The sequence below is a fragment of the Anastrepha ludens genome, chromosome X (genome assembly GCF_028408465.1).
Source record: "Anastrepha ludens isolate Willacy chromosome X, idAnaLude1.1, whole genome shotgun sequence".
Classification (NCBI taxonomy): domain Eukaryota; kingdom Metazoa; phylum Arthropoda; class Insecta; order Diptera; family Tephritidae; genus Anastrepha; species Anastrepha ludens.
In genome coordinates, this window is record NC_071503.1 from 62,401,162 (window position 1) to 62,419,149 (window position 17,988).

Consider the following 17,988-nt stretch of genomic DNA (forward strand, 5'->3'; position numbering starts at 1 on the left):
TTTGGTAAGCCTTTCTTGAAGCAAATGAATGAGATCTCAGGCATCGAGATAAAGAATTTCCTACTATACTTGGATCTCACTAAATGGATCTGACTTTGAACAAAAAAAAAAACAGATCATTATACCAGGACGCTGGTAGTAAAACGGTGCTGGTAACTAATTAGGACTATTTCAGGGGAAATACTCAACCACTTCAACAACAACAACAACAGCAAGAAAATGGTATTGGACAACCGTCGTATCACCGTTGGAGAAGTTGCTGAGGACGTAGACATATCGATTGGCTCGTACCATTCGATTTTTTTTTAATGATTTGGTATGAGACGGGTCGCCGCGAAATTCGCACCAAAACTGTTCAATTTCGACCAAAAGTAGCATTGCGTGAACATTGCTAATGAGATGTTGGACTCTATCCGCGACGACCCAAATTTGCTCCCGAGGGTCATAACTGGTGATGAATCGTGTGTTTATGGTTATGACGTGGAAACCAATGCTCAATAATCTCAATGGAAGCTGCCGCACGAACCAAGACTGAAAAAAGCGCGGCAAGTTCGGTCGAATGTAAAGGGTTTGCTTACCGTTTTCTTCGATTGCAGGGGCGTTGCTTGTGCGCGCCGTTTTAGCCAAAAACAGCACACTAATGTTGCCACAGCCACCGTAGTCCCCAGATTTGGCCCCCAGATTTGGCCCCCTGTGACTTTTTCCTGTTCCCGAAACTGAAGAGGCCCATGAGAGGACGACGCTACGCTACGATTGACGAGATAAAGACGGCATCGAAGGAGGAGCTGAACAAGATTAAAACAAATGATTTTTTGAAGTGCTTCGAATTGGGATTACTTTGAGGGGGATAAAATAGATATTAAAGAATAAATAAATAATTTTTGAAAAAACGCAAAATTCGCGATACTTTTTGAACACACCTCGTACATACACACATACGAATAGAGAGAATTATAAATAGTTCGAATACTTTTTCGTATGAATGAACGAAAGGTTATCCTAACATACTGTACATTTTTAAATGTATATATGTATATATCGTAGCATAAGTAGTTTGAATGTGTTGGCGACGTGGCAGCGCGTGATAGAAATGCGTGTAAGAGAAACGTATTAAATGTGTATTGGTGCGTCTTTGGGTATTTCATCAGAATCGCAACTGTAGTATGGCCTGGGCCCTTACTCTGTAATGCGATGCGAAAAGCAATGCGATGGGAAAATAAATTGCGTTACGAAGGGTAGTCGGTACTCTGTAGCGCTATCGCATCGCTGAAAGTGTTGCTCTTTTTATTATTCACTTATTTTTCGCTTTAGTATGCATCACTGACCGAAATGTCAAAGAAAGCGACCAAAACAAACGAGCGATTGGAAGTAAAGTACCTATATTTAAATAATATAAAGTAATGGATTCTGTAGCTTTATGGGACGAATCATCTGAGGAAAGGATTTATCGGAGATTTATAAGAGATAACTCCAACGTTATGAGTCTCAGCGATCAAAGGTAAGTTAAAATTTAAAGAATTACTCATGCTTTATTCATCAGTTTGTTCTATTCATCAGTTTTGTGCAGAATTTTCGGCTTAGTAAGGAAGCCTTTATGTATGTGCTAAATAGCATAAAGGGTGAGATGAAATCTCCAACGAGAGCAACGGCTATCCCTGACATCATAAAAGTTGCAACAACCCTAAAGTTTCTTGCTCAGGGTGCGTATCAGCATTTAATTGGCCAAGACCATCGCGCGGGGCTAGCACAGCAAACCGTTTCCAGTTGCCTTTGGGAAGTTTGCAGTGCAATTGAAAAGGTATTGTGTACAAAACATCGTTTTTTCGATGAGCAGTGAAGAGAAACAGGATGCCAACCGTAGCTTTTACGAAACATGCGGAATTCCGGGTGTGGTAGGAGCAGTGGATGGAACGCACATCCAAATGATAAGGCCATCAAATGACGAGCATTTATTTTTTAACCGAAAGCTTAAGCACAGCATAAATGCAATGGTGGTAAGAGTGTTTCAATTAAATAAGAATATTTTCATTAAACATTTTTTGTTCTACTTTAGATATGTGATCACAAAATGCAAATTAGAGCCGTGAATGGTAGATTTGGAGGTGCATCGCATGATTCGCACATATGGAACTTGTCCGGTGAGCGCGAATATTTAAAAACTGCCTATGAAAACGGTGACTCTGGCCAACGAATTCTTGGTAAGCTTTTTAATATACTTCGAGTATATGACCTTAATGTAGTGGTCCGTATACTCGTATTAATATTGTCTTATATAGTACTAGCAACCCGCCCTGCTTCGCACGGGTATAAAATATATACCGTATGTCACTCACTGAAAAAATGATTAAAATCGATCCAGTAGTTTTGGCTTATTCATTATTGCCCGTGGCCCGCCCGCGTTAAATTTGGAGTAAAACAATCCCCCCTTCTTTATAGATTTCCTGCTATCTTTGGGATATCTAAATTCATACCCTACATTTTTGCATATTAACTTTTTGCATTTTTACATATGTATTTATTTTATTTTTACAACAATTACTATATTACAGAATGTCTTTATATACAACGTTCATAGCCTTCTTGTCATTAGACAATACAAACATGTTTTCTCTAGAGGTTACTCTTGAAAGAGCGACATACAGTTGGCCATGTGAAAAACAGTCAACACTCAAATCTAAGCCTGCAACGTTGAAGGTTTGACCCTGAGATTTATTAATGGTCATTGCAAAAGATGTCTTTACCGGAAATTGTAAGCGTTTAAATTGGAATGGTAGATCCGATGGTATCAGAGGGATTCGGGGAATCAATACATCTTCTCCGGTACCACATCCTGTGAGTATTGTGCACTCTATTATGATAGTTTTCAGTGATTTTACCAGCAAACGCGTGCCATTGCAAAGTTTAGGTGGATTTAGGTTTCTTAATAAAATAACAGGACAACCTATTTTCAGCTCCATTTTGTGAGGAGGGAGTCCAGACGGGTTCAAAGAATTTAGAAATTCTGTAGGAAATTGAACAGCTTCTTCCAAATCGAGAACAGTATCGACCGAGTAGTATATTTTCGTCGGCGCCTCAATCTTTGAAATAATCAAGTTATTTACTTTATCTACTTGTTCGTTAGTTGGTGACAGAATAGCTCTTTCTTTAAACCAAGATATTGTCTTATAACTTATGTTATCAATGTCAGGATAGACATTGTTGACTAACTCTTGGATGTTGTCTATCAAAACACAAAGGTTTTCTAGGTTAATCCTTCCCTCACTTTGTGTTAATTCTCCATTGCCAACTTTTAGCAGGATCTCTGGAAATAGCCTGTTCTCACGTGAAGATGACGAAACCCTCATATTAGTTTTAAGATCTAATTTATTGACATGCGACCAAAGGTGGGATCGTTTTAGCGAAGCATTTATTTCGTCAGCACGTGTTCCTCGAGTCACAACTGGTAGGATTTGACGGAAATCTCCTGAGAACAGAATTGTATATCCACCCATAGGTGAATTTTTGTTGCTCAAATCGGGCATTGTCCTATCCAATGCTTCCACAGACGTCTTGTTTGACATGATAGCTTCGTCCCAGACTATTAATGAGCAGTCACGCATCAATTTTCCTGTATTGCTCTGTCTAGAAACACTACAGACGCTGTTATCATCATCGGTTGCGATTTTCAGCGGGAGCTTGAATGTAGAGTGTGCGGTTCGGCCTGCTTCCAAAGGAGTAGCGGCAATGTACCTATTTGTTGAAATCGCTTCGAAAATAAGCTATTAGTTGTCGTAAAAAGTAAATGACAAAAAATGTTATTGTATGGAATCGATAGCAAGCTAAACGCGCTCCGAATCAATAAAAACTATTCAAAAACTGTATTTTAATTACAGTATGCAAAATTCGTATTAGTACACCCCCTAATAAATAAAAAAACCACGTATATTTTCAAATTAATTTTAAAACAAATGCTTGAAACCGTTTTATTTTATAGATAATTAACTAAAATAAGGCCAAATAAAAAAACCGCTCACAAAGTGTATTGAAATGCAAAAAAAAAAATTAGAAAGAAAAAAATGAACACTTTTCACAGAAGCAAAATTCGTATTAGTACACATGTATTTTTAATGATTTAAAGAGTAAATAAAAAATAGTTCAGAAAATTAATATTTTGTAGGATACCCTCGTTGCCTTAGAACAGCAGACAATCTCTTCGGCATAGATTCCACCAATTTTTTTGTGAGATTTGGAGAAATCTTCTTCCACTCTGATTTGAGGACTTTTTTTAAATGTTCTCGGTTCCTTATTTGATGATGTTCCAGCTGCTTTTTGAAAATCGACCATACATTTTCTATGGGATTAATATCCGGGCTTTGTGGTGGTGTTTTGAGATAATTTGGACAGTTATAAAGCATCCATAACCTTGTATCCAACGCCGTGTGCTTAGGGTCGTTATCTTGTTGGAATATACATTTTTTTTTGCAACCCAATTTTTTGGCACCTTTGCGTAGATTCTTTTTTAAAATATCAATATATTGCCTCACAGTCATAATTCCATCAATAAAATGCAACTATCCTACTCCGTTTGCCCCGAAACATCCCCATACCATCAGAGAACCACCACCGTGCTTGAAAGAAGGCTGCAGATTTCGTTTTTGAAGGCCAGTATTACACTCTCTCCAAATTGTTATGCGTCCATCGGACATTTTTATATTAAATTTACACTCGTCTGAAAAAATTACCCTTTTCCAAAACCGCATATTTTTGTTTAAATATTGCCTGGCGAATATAACACGCTTTCTTCTATTGACTGAGCTTACATACGGTTTTCTAACCGCAGTTCTGCTTCTAAATCCCAATTTTTTTACATAATTGCGCACTGTTTGAGGTGTAACTTTGATAGAAAAGTATTTTTCTAGTTCTGCAGCTAGTGAAACTCCACTGACGGTGGGGTCTTTTCTCATAAGGCGTTTCAAATAAGTCTTGTGCCTCTGCCCAAGCTTTGCCCTGTTCACATTTCGAAGCTTTTTGTCAATCCTTCCACTGTCTCTAAAAATTTTGACTAAGTTTTGTATTGTAGACACACTTTTCTGCAATGTTCTCGCAATTTCGCGTAAAGACTTTCCGTTTTTGTTCATATTTATTATTAATCTCCTAGTTTCGTTTGACTTTGGCGACATTGCAAGCTAACTCCGCGAACTTGAACAAATGGCTACTAAAATGCAACTGCCCAAGGTTAAACATTGAATCGTTTCGAAAATAAAGGTAAATACCAACAAATTGTTTACAAATTCAACGCATACTAAGTGTACTAATACGAATTTTGCCTGCAGTAGAAATAGCTACACTGCTACTAAAGCTATTTTTTTCAATTCTATGCAAATGTTTCGGAGTTTTTGTTATTATTCTATTTTTTTATGAATTATACAATACCGCACTACGATTGAAATCAATTGCTTTAAAGTAAATTTGAAAATATACGTGGTATTTTTATTTGTAAGAGGGTGTACTAATACGAACTTTGCATACTGTATGTGCGATTTACTAATATAGAACGTGAAAATAGCGTTTTATTTCGCTGTAAAATTGTATGTGCATATAATTACATGGAATTCAGTACATACATAGATACATATGTACATACGTCCGAAATGAAATAATGCGAGCGATTCGTAAATACATACATACATACATACGTCACCATACGATGTAATTCAACATTAATGAGGTGTGGTGAGATTATCGCTTAACGCCTGTTGCTTCATTCGGTTGACAGCGAACAAACACACAAACAGCTTTTTTTGGAAAAAGAGCTGCTTTTGTTTAAACAATTTTGGTTAAATAACAAATATATCAATTTTTTTTTGATGCAGAACGAAAGTAAATATTTCAAAGTTAAACTCTAAGAAAGTTTCATTTTAATTGGTTGATTCGTTTATGATTTATGGCCCTGAAAACAAAAAAATTATGCTTTTTTGCCACATTTTGACCGATTGCCACGCCCCCTTTATATATTTTTTCACATTATATAGATATAAACCTTCCTCTTCAATCAATCTATCTTTAAAAAAAACCGCATCAAAATCCGTTGCGTAGTTTTAAAGATTTAAGCGATTACGTGGACATAGGGACAGAAAAAGCGGCTTTGTTTTATAATATGTAGTGATAAACCTTCCTCTTCAATCAATCTATCTTCAAAAAAAAACCGCATCAAAATCCGTTGCGTAGTTTTAAAGATTTAAGCGATTACGTGGACATAGGGACAGAAAAAGCGGCTTTGTTTTATAATATGTAGTGATATAACATACATATGTATAATTGTTAATACACATATATATGTATATGTATATGCATTTTCATGTAATAAATGCTTATGAACATACATATGCACATATGTAGCTATTGTAATTTATTGTTATTCAACTAAAAATACCTTTATATTTTTGTTATCTGCAGGTGACTCAGGATATCCGTTGGAACCATGGCTCCTTACTCCATACAGGAATTCTACGGAGGATTCAGACGAACATTTTTTTAATCAAAAACATTCAAAGGGAAGGTCGTTAATTGAGAGAGTTTTTGGCGTTTTGAAAGGCCGATTTCGTTGCCTTCTACCTTCAAGGGAGTTGCACTATGCTCCAGAAAAGGTTGTGCAAATACTAAATGTTTGTTGTGCTCTGCATAATATATGTATAATGTTCAAAGTTCATCCTCCCAGTTAGAAATCGAACCGGAACAAGTGAACATGGTAAATATAGAAAATGTAGAAAATCTGAGTTTTGGAAATATAGCTAGACGTGTAAGAGACCAAATAAAAAATGATATGAAATTACATATTTGGAAATTGCGTATGGCTATTACTTGTAGCAAGAAAAATGCGATAGTGACAGCTGTTTGACATTCACTTTCGCAATACAGAGTGCTGCCGATGCGAAAAGGGAGAAAAACTTGCGAAAGCGCAAAATGTGAATGCGAATGTCAAAATACCGAGTACCGATTCTGCGATTTCGTCAATTTTTTCTTTCGCATCGCATTACAGAGTAAGGGCCCTGATATTGCATCAGCCAATTTATGCGTCGTGATTGGTCGCCTTGTTTTCTAGTTTGGTAAAGTCCCGTTTTAGCGAGGCGACAGCGTCGGCAGCTGTCGCCGAGCGTGGTCCGGTAAGCACAAGATGTAGATGAACACAGGCAGTTCAGTTGTGTTCGGGATCTTTACGCACACGGAACGCGCTGCGCTAAACTAATGGCAAGTGATGGTGCAACATATACATAAACAACGAGGTGTGAAAATTAAATTGCGGAGCTTTGTCAATAAAGCAACGCAAATTAAGTCACGAGCATAACTTTATAAGTCAATACGATTTTAAGCATCCTTAGCAATCCTTCGAAGGAGGATGGTTCCATGTGTAGAAGTCCACGCAAGTGGGGAAAGTTACTGATCGCCATTCACTTGGGAGTAGCCATGACGATTCTTCTGCATATGGTTCAAGCAGCTCACAACGTCCGGGATTAGCCTACGTATCCTCTGGGTAGATTCCGACCACCCGTTCGGGCGGAGAAGGCGAGAAGGCGAGGCATTCCAGGATAGCTGGTTCTGCGATTTGAGGGCATGCACCTGAAATGTCCGAACCCTTAATGGGGAAGGTGCCTCTGTCCGGCTGGTTGATGTCCTCGCGAGAGTAAAGGCTGACATCACTGCCATCCAAGAGATGCGATGGACGGGGCAAGGCAAGAAAACCATAGGACCCCGTGACGTCTACTACAGCTGTCATGTAAAGGAGCACAAATTCGGTGTCAGATTTGTTGTGGGAGAGAGACTTCGTCACCAAGTACTGTCTTTCACTCCTGTGGACGAGCGTCTCGCAATAATCTGCATCAAAGCGCGATTTTTTAACATCTCGCTAATTTGCGCCAACGCCCCGACGGAAGAGAAGGACGATGCGACCAAAGATTCCTTCTAAGAGCGCTTGGATCGTTCCTATGAGCGCTGCCCCCGCCACGACATAAAAATAGTGCTCGGCGACTTCAACGCCAGGGTGGGCAAGGAGCGAATTTTTGGTCCCACAGTCGCCACTCGACTCTCACTCCCGCTCTCAGAGAGCACTGCCCAACAAACCGGCATGCACGAGCAATGGAGCAACATTTCTCGTTCCCTAAGTACCGCCGCCGAAAACGAAATCGGATTCCGGCGATCCCGAAAAAACAGTTGGTACGACGAGGAATGTAATGCTGCTGCCGAAAGAAAAGATGCTGCCTATAGTGCCACGCTGCGGTCGGGCACAATGCGAGCCATGTGGGATCGCTATAGAGAGCTAAAAACGGAAGAGAGGCGTATTATTCGAAAGAAGAAACGAGGGGCCGAAATACGTGAGTGCGAAGAGCTTGAGATGCTGGCCAACAGGAACAACGCCCGAAAATTCTACCAGAAAGTTCGGCGGCTTACCGAAGGTTTCAAGACCGGGGCGTTTTCCTGTAAGAACAAAGACGCCGATCTGGTGACTGACATCCAGAGCATTTTTAAATTACGGAGGGAACACTTCTCGTACCTATTACCCTTTCAGCTCCGCGGATACATACTCCTTGAGCTGGGCAACGCCATGGTAAGTTGAGGTTACGCGTCATCTTGAGGAATAAGAAAAAGTTGCAAGGACCGAGCTTGGGACTGTAGGGTTTGCAGGAATATCTTTCTCGCAGAAAACTTTGGCCCACTTTGACGCATTATAAACAAATCCCCGGAACTTAAATGCCTTACTTCGTATAACGGTGACCAAAATAATTGGTGTAATTTTTATTTGGGTAAAGCGAAGTACCTTGAATTCACATGTACCTAAACTTTTGGCCTCTCTCGGCTAAATAGGAGTCGCTTTCATAAGGTCGACTCTATTAGATCCTTTATCCGATAGGAATATCCTGCCAACGCACATGTGTCTTCCAAAGGCGTTGCATAAAGATACCTACTGGCATGCAGCCCCTTCACCTTCCCTATATTTGTAACAGAACACCCAAATTATGTACATATACTCTTTTAAAGAAATAAATCCTCAGATTAAACCAATGAGAGTACAGATAAAAAAACATAAAGATTGAAGTATTCGGGCAGGTTCTGGAATTCCCTTTGGAATAAAATTCAAATGAATTTGCGTTCATAATAGTTATGTTTTTGCCACATTAAGTAATAATAAACAAGTGTGGAATTATATATGTCCGGCTGGACATACTTCCATATTTCCTCTTCGCAAATTCTACGATATCCCATTAATTATATATAAAAAGTTGTAAAAATAGGTTTGGTTGGGCTCAGTGTAGTGATTTATGAGATGTACAAGAAGAATGCTAGATAAACTGCTCCACACAAAAAACTAATTTTAATTAATTAGAATCAAATTGGAACAAAATAAATTCTCTGTGGTGCAAGTTTTTTTCCGAAACGTGCCACACACTGATTTTCTTGTATTTGTGCGTTCTCTGAATGTGTATATGTAAATTATTGAGAACGATAAACAGCTGATTTTTCTATTATTCTTCTTCTTCTGCTAAGAGTTAAAACAAATGTGCTAATATCAATAAGACGCAAATATACCCTAAGTCATAATAATCAAATGACTTTATGGCACGACAACCTACAATTGGCATTAATTCTGTGTTTCGACCTCATATCAATCATACGAGTATGTGTAGCCTATGTACCATGGGGATGAGCTGAACGTTTCTAAGAATACTGAAGTGTCCGTGGCTTAAGTCTAGCTTAATGCCCAAAGCGTTTCAGCTTGATCTTGACGTCGCCGGTAATTAGCTCGTGGTCACTGTCTATGTTGGCTCCCCCGTCTATTCCTGACCACTTTCGGCTCATATGGTCAATTTGGCTATGAACCGTCCCACCTGGTGAAGTCCAGGTGTATTTAGGATTTCGTTACGGGGAACATTGATCCGCCAATGACAAGCTGATGTTTAGCACACATCAATAATAGTGCTGGGGTTTTTGCTGCTTTAGACCAGAATTGCTGCTACTTATTTTCCCCCCTTTCTTGGTTTGTCTCCTTGAACCGAGGATGGGGCTTAGATGGTGGTTAAATTCTTAAAGAGAAACCACAATGAGCTATGAGGGAAGCTCCGTATAGGGATTGGTTGATCGCGAAACGGCGCGTGTGGCGTTGGTCCAATCATCTATATGGAGAGTACCGCACCAACACATTCCCAAGTCAAGGTGTGCTTGGAATCGGGCCGAGGACTGAATGGTGCAGGGAATTACCTGGTCGCATTCGAGAGTAACTGTGGCCTTACTGGGGTAAAAGGCACTGCAGTGGGGGACCCCATGACTTCCCCTTTATAGTCGTAGTTTGTAAACCTTGACGCAGTCAGGAAAAGCAACCGCAAGAATCAGATGATGTCTACTGTAAAAGAAAACACCGAAAAATGCGTGCCGCACTGCGACACAATACCCTCCTCCGAGGAGAATAATCTTATCTTCCAACCAAGACACGGCTGAGTCAATAAAGAGTAAGAGAAGTGCCAAGCAACAACAAACAATTCTACCAACAACATCATAAAAGGCAGTAGACGGTACTCAGAGCGAGAGAGTCTGGCCGCGAAAAAACCCTAGTCAGAGGGTGTTCTCATGAAGTCTCGCTATACGAGGGCGCTATTCAATCTAAGCAATATTGCTAAGAATAAACTCGCTGGAGTAACTGACGAGCGTGACGCTGACTTAGAGCTGACAAAATAAAATACCAACAGGGGGTCAAGGAGTATGAAATCTTAATATCCAGAAAACCCAAAACAGACAACAAAAAAACGGCGATGCGGCGAAATGAAGTAGATCACATTTACGTACCTAAGGTTTTCAACAGAATCGAGGACACAGCAAAGCAACGTCCATTTACCGAGGTGGTTAAGGATAACCTCCTCTATGCACTGATTGATGAGAACACTAACAGCGGCAGAGCAGTCCGGCAGAATTGGTGCGAAATGTGCTGCAGAGAGCTTGGAGGTTTTCCTCAGGGAGGGGGGCTTCGACATCGGATTCATACAGAAACCCTGGGTCAGAGGCACTGAGGTTAAAGGGATCCAAGACAACAACAACATTAACATGTTTTCCACTAAATCAGACGGGAAGCCCCAATCATGCATAGTTACTAAAGAACACATAAACACTTTTCTGTGTTCTAATTTTAGTACTCCTGATTTTACAGTGAGGAAGGTGGAGTTACAGAAATCGGCAATATACGTGGCATCAGTATACATGCCACATGATAAACCGGCGCCGCCAGACGAAGTGGCTCGATTCTTATCAACACTGAACAACATAGACAAACTGTACATGGGCTGCGACGCAAGCGCCAGAAACGGGCTCTGGGGCTGTTCGGAGACGAATGATAATGGTGAGTCACTTTTTGATTTTAATTAAACACCAATCTCGACAAATGTAATGCCTTAGATATTACTTTAGGCCCAAATAATAACTCCTAAATAGTCACAAACTGGAGGAAATCCGACAAGAAATTTTTTCGGACCACAGTTGGATTCGTTTCGATATCAATCTCAAGTTTGGTAAGCCAACCCTATAAAGAAACCCTAGAAGAATAAACTGGCACATATTATATTCCGTAGAGTAAGCCAATCTACAGTTCAACACATCAATAAAACCATAACGCCAAGTAAAGTTTTAGACGAGAAAGTAAAAGCTGTCGAAGCTTCGTTGACGAAAAGGCTTGAAGCTTCTTGTCCTGCCACATATGACAAAACAACTAACCTCATCTAGTGGAATGAAGATTTAAGTCAACTCACAAAAATGACGAGAGAGATTTTCAACCTCTGCTACAAACAGAAGTACTTCAAGAACTACAAAGATTGCCTTAGGGAATACAAGAAAGCCATCAAAGAAGCTTAGACAGAAGCTCAGAGAGATTTTTGTAGTTCCATTGAATCAACCAAAGATAAGGCCAGACTAGGTAAGCTTTTATCCAAAGAACACTCCAATCCTTCTTCCTTGAGGAGAGATAACGGAGAATGGACAAAATCCTAGGCCGATACATAAGAATATCTTATAAATACAAATTTCGCAGATATCACAGAATATACTGAGAACAATAGTAACAGTGCTCAACGTCAACTTGTCATCCAATACAATCATCGTATCCCAAGATAAAATTCTATGGGCGATGAAAAACTTTGAACCATACAAAGCAGCCGGCCCAGATGGGATATTCCCTGCCATGCTGTGGAACACTCGAAAAACGACGATTCCGAGGCTAGAGGTCTTTTTCAAGAAAAAACCTTATGCTGGAGCATATTCCAAAACGCTGGAGGAGTGTTAAGGTGATCTTTATCCTCAGAGCTGGTAGACGCGGTCATGATACAGCGAAAGATTTCAGACCCATCAATTTGTCCTCCTTTATTCTTAGAACTCTTGAGCGATTGTTGGATGTATATCTCGGAGAGAAGATTACAAATACAACAATTTCATCATCCCACCATGCCTACCGCGAAGGAGAAGGGACAGAGACAGCTCTTCATGAGGTTGTAAGTACGATTGAGAGGAGCATAGAATACAAACAATACTCACTAGTCGCTTTTCTCGATATAGAGGGGCTTTTAACCACGTCACCACAAGATCCATAATTGAGGCTCTTAATATATTATATTATGCACAGACATAGGTCTCAACGAATGGATAAAGAACATGCTTAAAACTAGAATAATCATCAGTCAGGTAGGCAGCAGCACGGCAAAACGCTCTGTTAACAGGGGAACTCCTCAGGGAGGGGTATTATCCCCTTTGCTGTGGTTATTAGGTGTCAACAATGTCCTTACCGAATTCAACCAAAAGGGAATTAAAGCAGTGGCGTATGCGAATGACATAGTGCTTATGGTTTCAGGAATGCTTCCAACAATAATCAGTTAGATTATGGAAGGAGCTTTGGGATTACTCAGCGATTGGGTCACAGATTGTAGTTTAAGTGTAAACCCGAGCAAAACTGAACTGAAGCTATTCATTAAGAGAACCAAGATACCAAACTCTGATCTCCCAAAATTAAACGGTGTTAGTTTTATGCAAGCCCAACAGGCAAAATATTTAGTTGTCATCTTAGATCCCAAACTCTGCTGAAGGTCCAACGTAGAGTATAGAGTAAAGAAAGCGAATAAAGCACTGTACACGTGTTAGAGAATGTTGGGAAAAAAATCGTGTACCCCACCAAAACTACCCAATTGGTCCTACACAGCCACTGTAAGGGCCGCAAAAGAAAAGAAATACAACCAAACAAAGCTGAACAAGATACAAAGAACAGAGTGTATCTTAACTACAGGAGAGCTTAGCATCAGTCCAACTGAAGAGCATAATGTACTAATACATATATTACCATTAGACTTACATACACAGATACATACGAAGCTGGGCCACAAGATCGTATGGTCACAGTAAGATCCTCCTACATGGACCCTCACTGCTCAAAAACAAATCAGACTACGTGGTAGGTAGGGGACCTTAATTTCAAGAAAGACTTTACGGTACGTTTTCCACCGAGAGCCAAATGGAGCAAAGGGAAGGTGATTGGAAGATACGACATCGAAATCTATAGGTTCTAAGATGAGCTTCCATTTGGAGCCGCTCAACCTATCTCAGTTAATTCGACTTCCTAACTTCCAAAAATTGCTTGGTCATTTGCTTGAAATTACTCTGATATGGGTTCCCGCTCATAGGAACATAGAGGGTATTGATATAGGCGATGAGCTAGTAAGAAAAGATTCGACACTAGACATAGCAGACGCAGTGGCAGTCGCCACCCCACTCCACACAATAAAAGCATTCATTACTTCACACTATCACGCTTTAGCCGAAAGAAGGTGGAAGCAATTAACTAAATGTATTACAACAAAAAACACATGGCTGTCATACAAAATCGAAAGGAGGAAATACCTATTAGCTGTGCACACGTGCAGAAGCTGCCGAGCGGAAGGGGCGAAGGAAAGTCCTTTCCATTACTTATGTGAATGTACAGGGCTAGCTAGGGCACGACTTCGGTAAGCCTTTCTTACAGCAATTTGCTGCTATACTTGGATCTCACAAAATGAATCTGACTTACACAAAAGAAAAAAAAAAACCAAAAAAAAAATATATATCATCACACGAGAACAGTGGTACTGAAACGGTGCTGGTCGCTATTTATGATTATTTCAATAGAAAGACTCAACCACTTCAAATATAACAACCTGTTTTCCTATTGATTTCGCACATAAGAAAAGTTATGTCGCCTCTACGAATGGAACTGAGTGTAGCCGTTAACTATGTGTAGAACTCGTCTTCTGCAGTACAGTCAGCGTGAAATTATTAAGCCAACGACGTTTTTACCGATATCATCCTTTCGGCTGTACAGTATTTTGTGGCCATACGGTTGACGGGTACCCGGTGAATTTGTCAAAATCTTCTGCTATCGTGGCTGGACTATCACAGCAGATGAAGATGTCAACTGAAGGCTAAACAAAGCAAGGTCGGAATTCACGCGAATGCATGCAGTTCGGCGAGTTCGCAAATCTCCAAGCGCACTAAACTGCGAATATTCAGCTCATATACGAAATCTGTAATGTTGAACGGAAATGAAGCATGGCTAGTCTCCAACACTATAACACAAAGGCTACAATCAACAAATGCCTCCGTATCACCTGTAGAATATTCTGGACGAATACAATCAGCTACGACGCGCTGTGGAGATAGACGAACGAGGAGCCCATCTTAATGCAAATCAAACGCAGAAAGTGTACGTCGTCTAGGACGATGACGAATGGAAGGGGCGACAGGGGATAACTTTGCCTTATGCCTGCGTTGGTGGTGAATGGGTCGCTGATGTTGCCGTTTTGGAGCACTGCCAGCTCGGAGTTCTCGTAGAGGGCTCAGATGAGGCCTTCCTACTCAACGCCAGCGGTATTGAGTCTCGTTTAATTGTGTCGAACGCTTTCTTGAAGTCGAAGAACAGCATGTAAAGCGGGGAGCGCTACTCAACTGACTATGATGCGAAGAGCGTTGGTTTGGTCAACACAGCTTCGGTGAGAGCGAGATCCCTCTTGTTCGTCTCCTAAGGGGTGTTCACTACATTAGATTCTGCCTTGTATGATCGCTTTTCTTCGGCAACTTCACGATGATGCGTTTGGTCCAGGACTGAGGGCACTTTTCATTGCCCCAGACGGCGGTGATGTGGAGATGCAGAATTTCCGCTGAAAATTTGTGAGTCGCCGATTAGTAGTTCTAGCTGTATTCCATCTTCGCCTGCGGCTTTGTTGAGCTTCAGCTTCTTGATTGCATCCTTGATCTCCGCTTGACTAGGGAGGATGTTGTTGTTTTGCTGCTGATAGTTGTGCTGCCCACTTCCTAGCTAGATTCGCTGCTAAGAGCGATGCTGCTAATTGCTTCAAAGTGTTCTTTCCATATACGGATCTCGTCATTTTTGGAGGTCAGTAAAGCACTATTTAGATCTCTGATTGGTTGGTTACTACTACTCTGCTGGTTGGTTAGGCGACTAAATATGCACTAAAGCTGTCTCATATTGTTAGCTTCTGCTGCCGCTTCGGCATTGCTAGCAAAATGTTTAATGAACTTTCTCTTATTGTTTCTGGCCGATTTCTTTACTTGCTTCGCCGCCTCTCTGTAGGTTAACCGAAGGGAGCCATCGCTGATGAGTTGCCTTTCCTTTTTGCGCAGAATGATGCTCCAAGTAGTATCAGAGATCCATGTTTTGATGTTGGTGGATTTTACTGTGCCGATTTTCTCTTGAGCTATTGCCTGAGCTTTGTTGTTGCCAATCTTTGTTGTTCTGATAAGTGAGCAGCTTCTCGCGAAAGACGCTTATCATTTCTTTTCTGATCGCAGGATACCATAGGAGCTGTACGTTGAATCGCTTTTTTCTAGGCAGTCTGTTTGATTTCTTCCTTCATTTCAGCTTGATCTTGACGTCGCCAGTAATTGGCTCGTTGTCACTGTCTATGTCGGCTCCAGGTTTATTCCTGACATCAAGCGAACCTTTCCATTTTCGGCTCACGCAAATATTATATATTTGGTCATGAGCCATCCCACCTGGTGAAATTCAAGAGTATTTATCGATTTTCATGTGGTGAAGACTGCCGCCGATGTTGCTGCGTGATCAGCCTGCTGATGGAATTTTGCCAGCGCAGTCATCGTCCTCTGCCAGCGCGTAGCATTGCACGATGGTAACGTGCCGATGAGCGTTACTGCAGAAGCGTGCTAGAACAATGCGGTCTGAGATTGGCTTCCAAGAGTGAAAGATGTTTCGCATTTCCCTGCAAATTATTAACCCATCTTAATCATCTTTTCCGCTAGGCACTATTGTGTTGCCATACACTGATATGCCTTCTCCGCTGCCGTTCCATCTCATTTCGCTTACGCCAAGTATGTCGATATTGTGGGTCACCAAGGCGATCGAGTTGGACTTGTCTGGATGCTTCCTTGATGATTCTAACGTTCCATTATGCTATTCGTGTCCTGATTGTGCGGCAAATGTCGTCATCATAGGTGAGATCGTATATCCGAGGCTTTGTCTTGTGTTGGTTACGTTAATTAGGTATATATTAGTGAAGGTGCCATAACCATAACACAATAAATTTGCTGATCGAACCAACTTATAGCTCAAAGTAGAGGTGCCAAACGATAACGCCATAACCCTAACCGTAGTATTCACCCTAATCCCATGTCGTTCCATTTGACACTTTAATCACATGTTGATGGGTCGTTCGCGCCCGGCGCTTATTTCTACATACTATATAACGCCACTAGAAATCTATAAATATTCATAATGTATCCGAAGAGATTTTTTCAAATTTTTTATTTTAATAATATTATATTATTAACAAATGTTGTAAAACATGCACCATGCAGTAATTTCATAAAAAATGGGATTAGGACAATTATGTCATCAATTATTGGTGCCATAGCCATAAGTAGCTGATATTTACATATACTATCACATATTTGAGCATCTCGAAGTGCGAAACTAAAGAAAAGATAATTCAATACAACTGGCTATGGTTACGACGAAAAACCAAAATTCAATTCGTCTCTATGGTTATGGTTATGACTACGGAATTATGGCATGACCCCTCTAATTGATTACAGTGTTGCCCATATGTTGGTTCGATCAGCAAATTAATGGCGATATGGTTATGGCACCTCTCCCTTAGCTGCACTTCGAACTGCACAAATGTGCAGTGGCACCAATAATTGATGACATAAATACCGTTGTGGTTAATACTACGGTTAAGGTTACATAGTATAGTATGGTATAGTACCTATACTTTGAGCTTAAAGCGAATCACAATACAGCAAATCACAATGCAACACAACGCAACACCATGCAACTGGTTACGGCGAAAACCAAAATTAAATTGGTTTCTACGGTTATGACTGCGGAATTGTGGCATGCCACCTCTAATCGATTACAGTGTTACCCGTATATTGGTTCAATCAGCAAATTTATGGCCTTATGGTTATGGCACCTCTATTTTGGACTTTAATCTTAGGTTAGGTTAGGTTGAAGCGGTTGTCCTTTGGGACACAGTCAGGCTCATAGCCCATTGGGATGCCGCGTTGGGAGCTTGTCCCTATCTCTCCTAAAACCAGTGTGTGTTTTTCAAAAATTTTAAAATATCTCTGATTTCTATAGTACTGAGGTCTTCTAGCTCACTAAAAAATTGTCTACCCAGAATAGTAAACCTCCGCCTGGATAGAGCAGGGCAGTGGCATAGTAGGTGCGAGATTGTCTCTTCCTCGTCCTCATCTTGACAACTTCTACAGAAGTCATGTGTTTGCACACCCATCCTTTGGGCGTGTCTGCCTATTAGGCAGTGCCCCGTTATGACTGAGATCAATGTGCTAAGACTGTGTTTATTTTGGCTTAGCAGAGATTCTGTGCGTTTAGCATTTAGAGTTGGCCAAAGTTGACGGGCGATTTTGCAGGTTGCTTCATTTCGCCATCTTTCGTTTGCTTTCTTTACAATTTCTTCA

At 40.6% G+C, this 17,988-nt stretch overlaps 1 protein-coding gene across 1 annotated transcript; it reads left to right on the forward strand.

Moving 5' to 3' along the window:
* The first annotated feature begins 1,833 nt into the window (after positions 1-1,833).
* LOC128870139 (putative nuclease HARBI1) lies at positions 1,834-6,701 on the forward strand. The gene is made up of 3 exons (XM_054112743.1): positions 1,834-1,994; positions 2,054-2,198; positions 6,436-6,701. The coding sequence occupies exons 1-3, from the start codon at positions 1,923-1,925 to the stop codon at positions 6,699-6,701; spliced, it is 483 nt and encodes a 160-aa protein (XP_053968718.1). The 5' UTR covers positions 1,834-1,922.
* The last annotated feature ends 11,287 nt before the right edge of the window (positions 6,702-17,988 follow it).

Excerpts from the sequence above, each read along its gene's own strand:
- LOC128870139 (XM_054112743.1), top strand. The coding sequence starts at position 1,923 with ATGATAAGGCCATCAAATGACGAGCATTTATTTTTTAACCGAAAGCTT. Across the intron at positions 1,995-2,053 it reads ACAGCATAAATGCAATGGTG|ATATGTGATCACAAAATGCA; the intron begins GTAAGAGTGTTT and ends GTTCTACTTTAG. Across the intron at positions 2,199-6,435 it reads CTCTGGCCAACGAATTCTTG|GTGACTCAGGATATCCGTTG; the intron begins GTAAGCTTTTTA and ends TGTTATCTGCAG.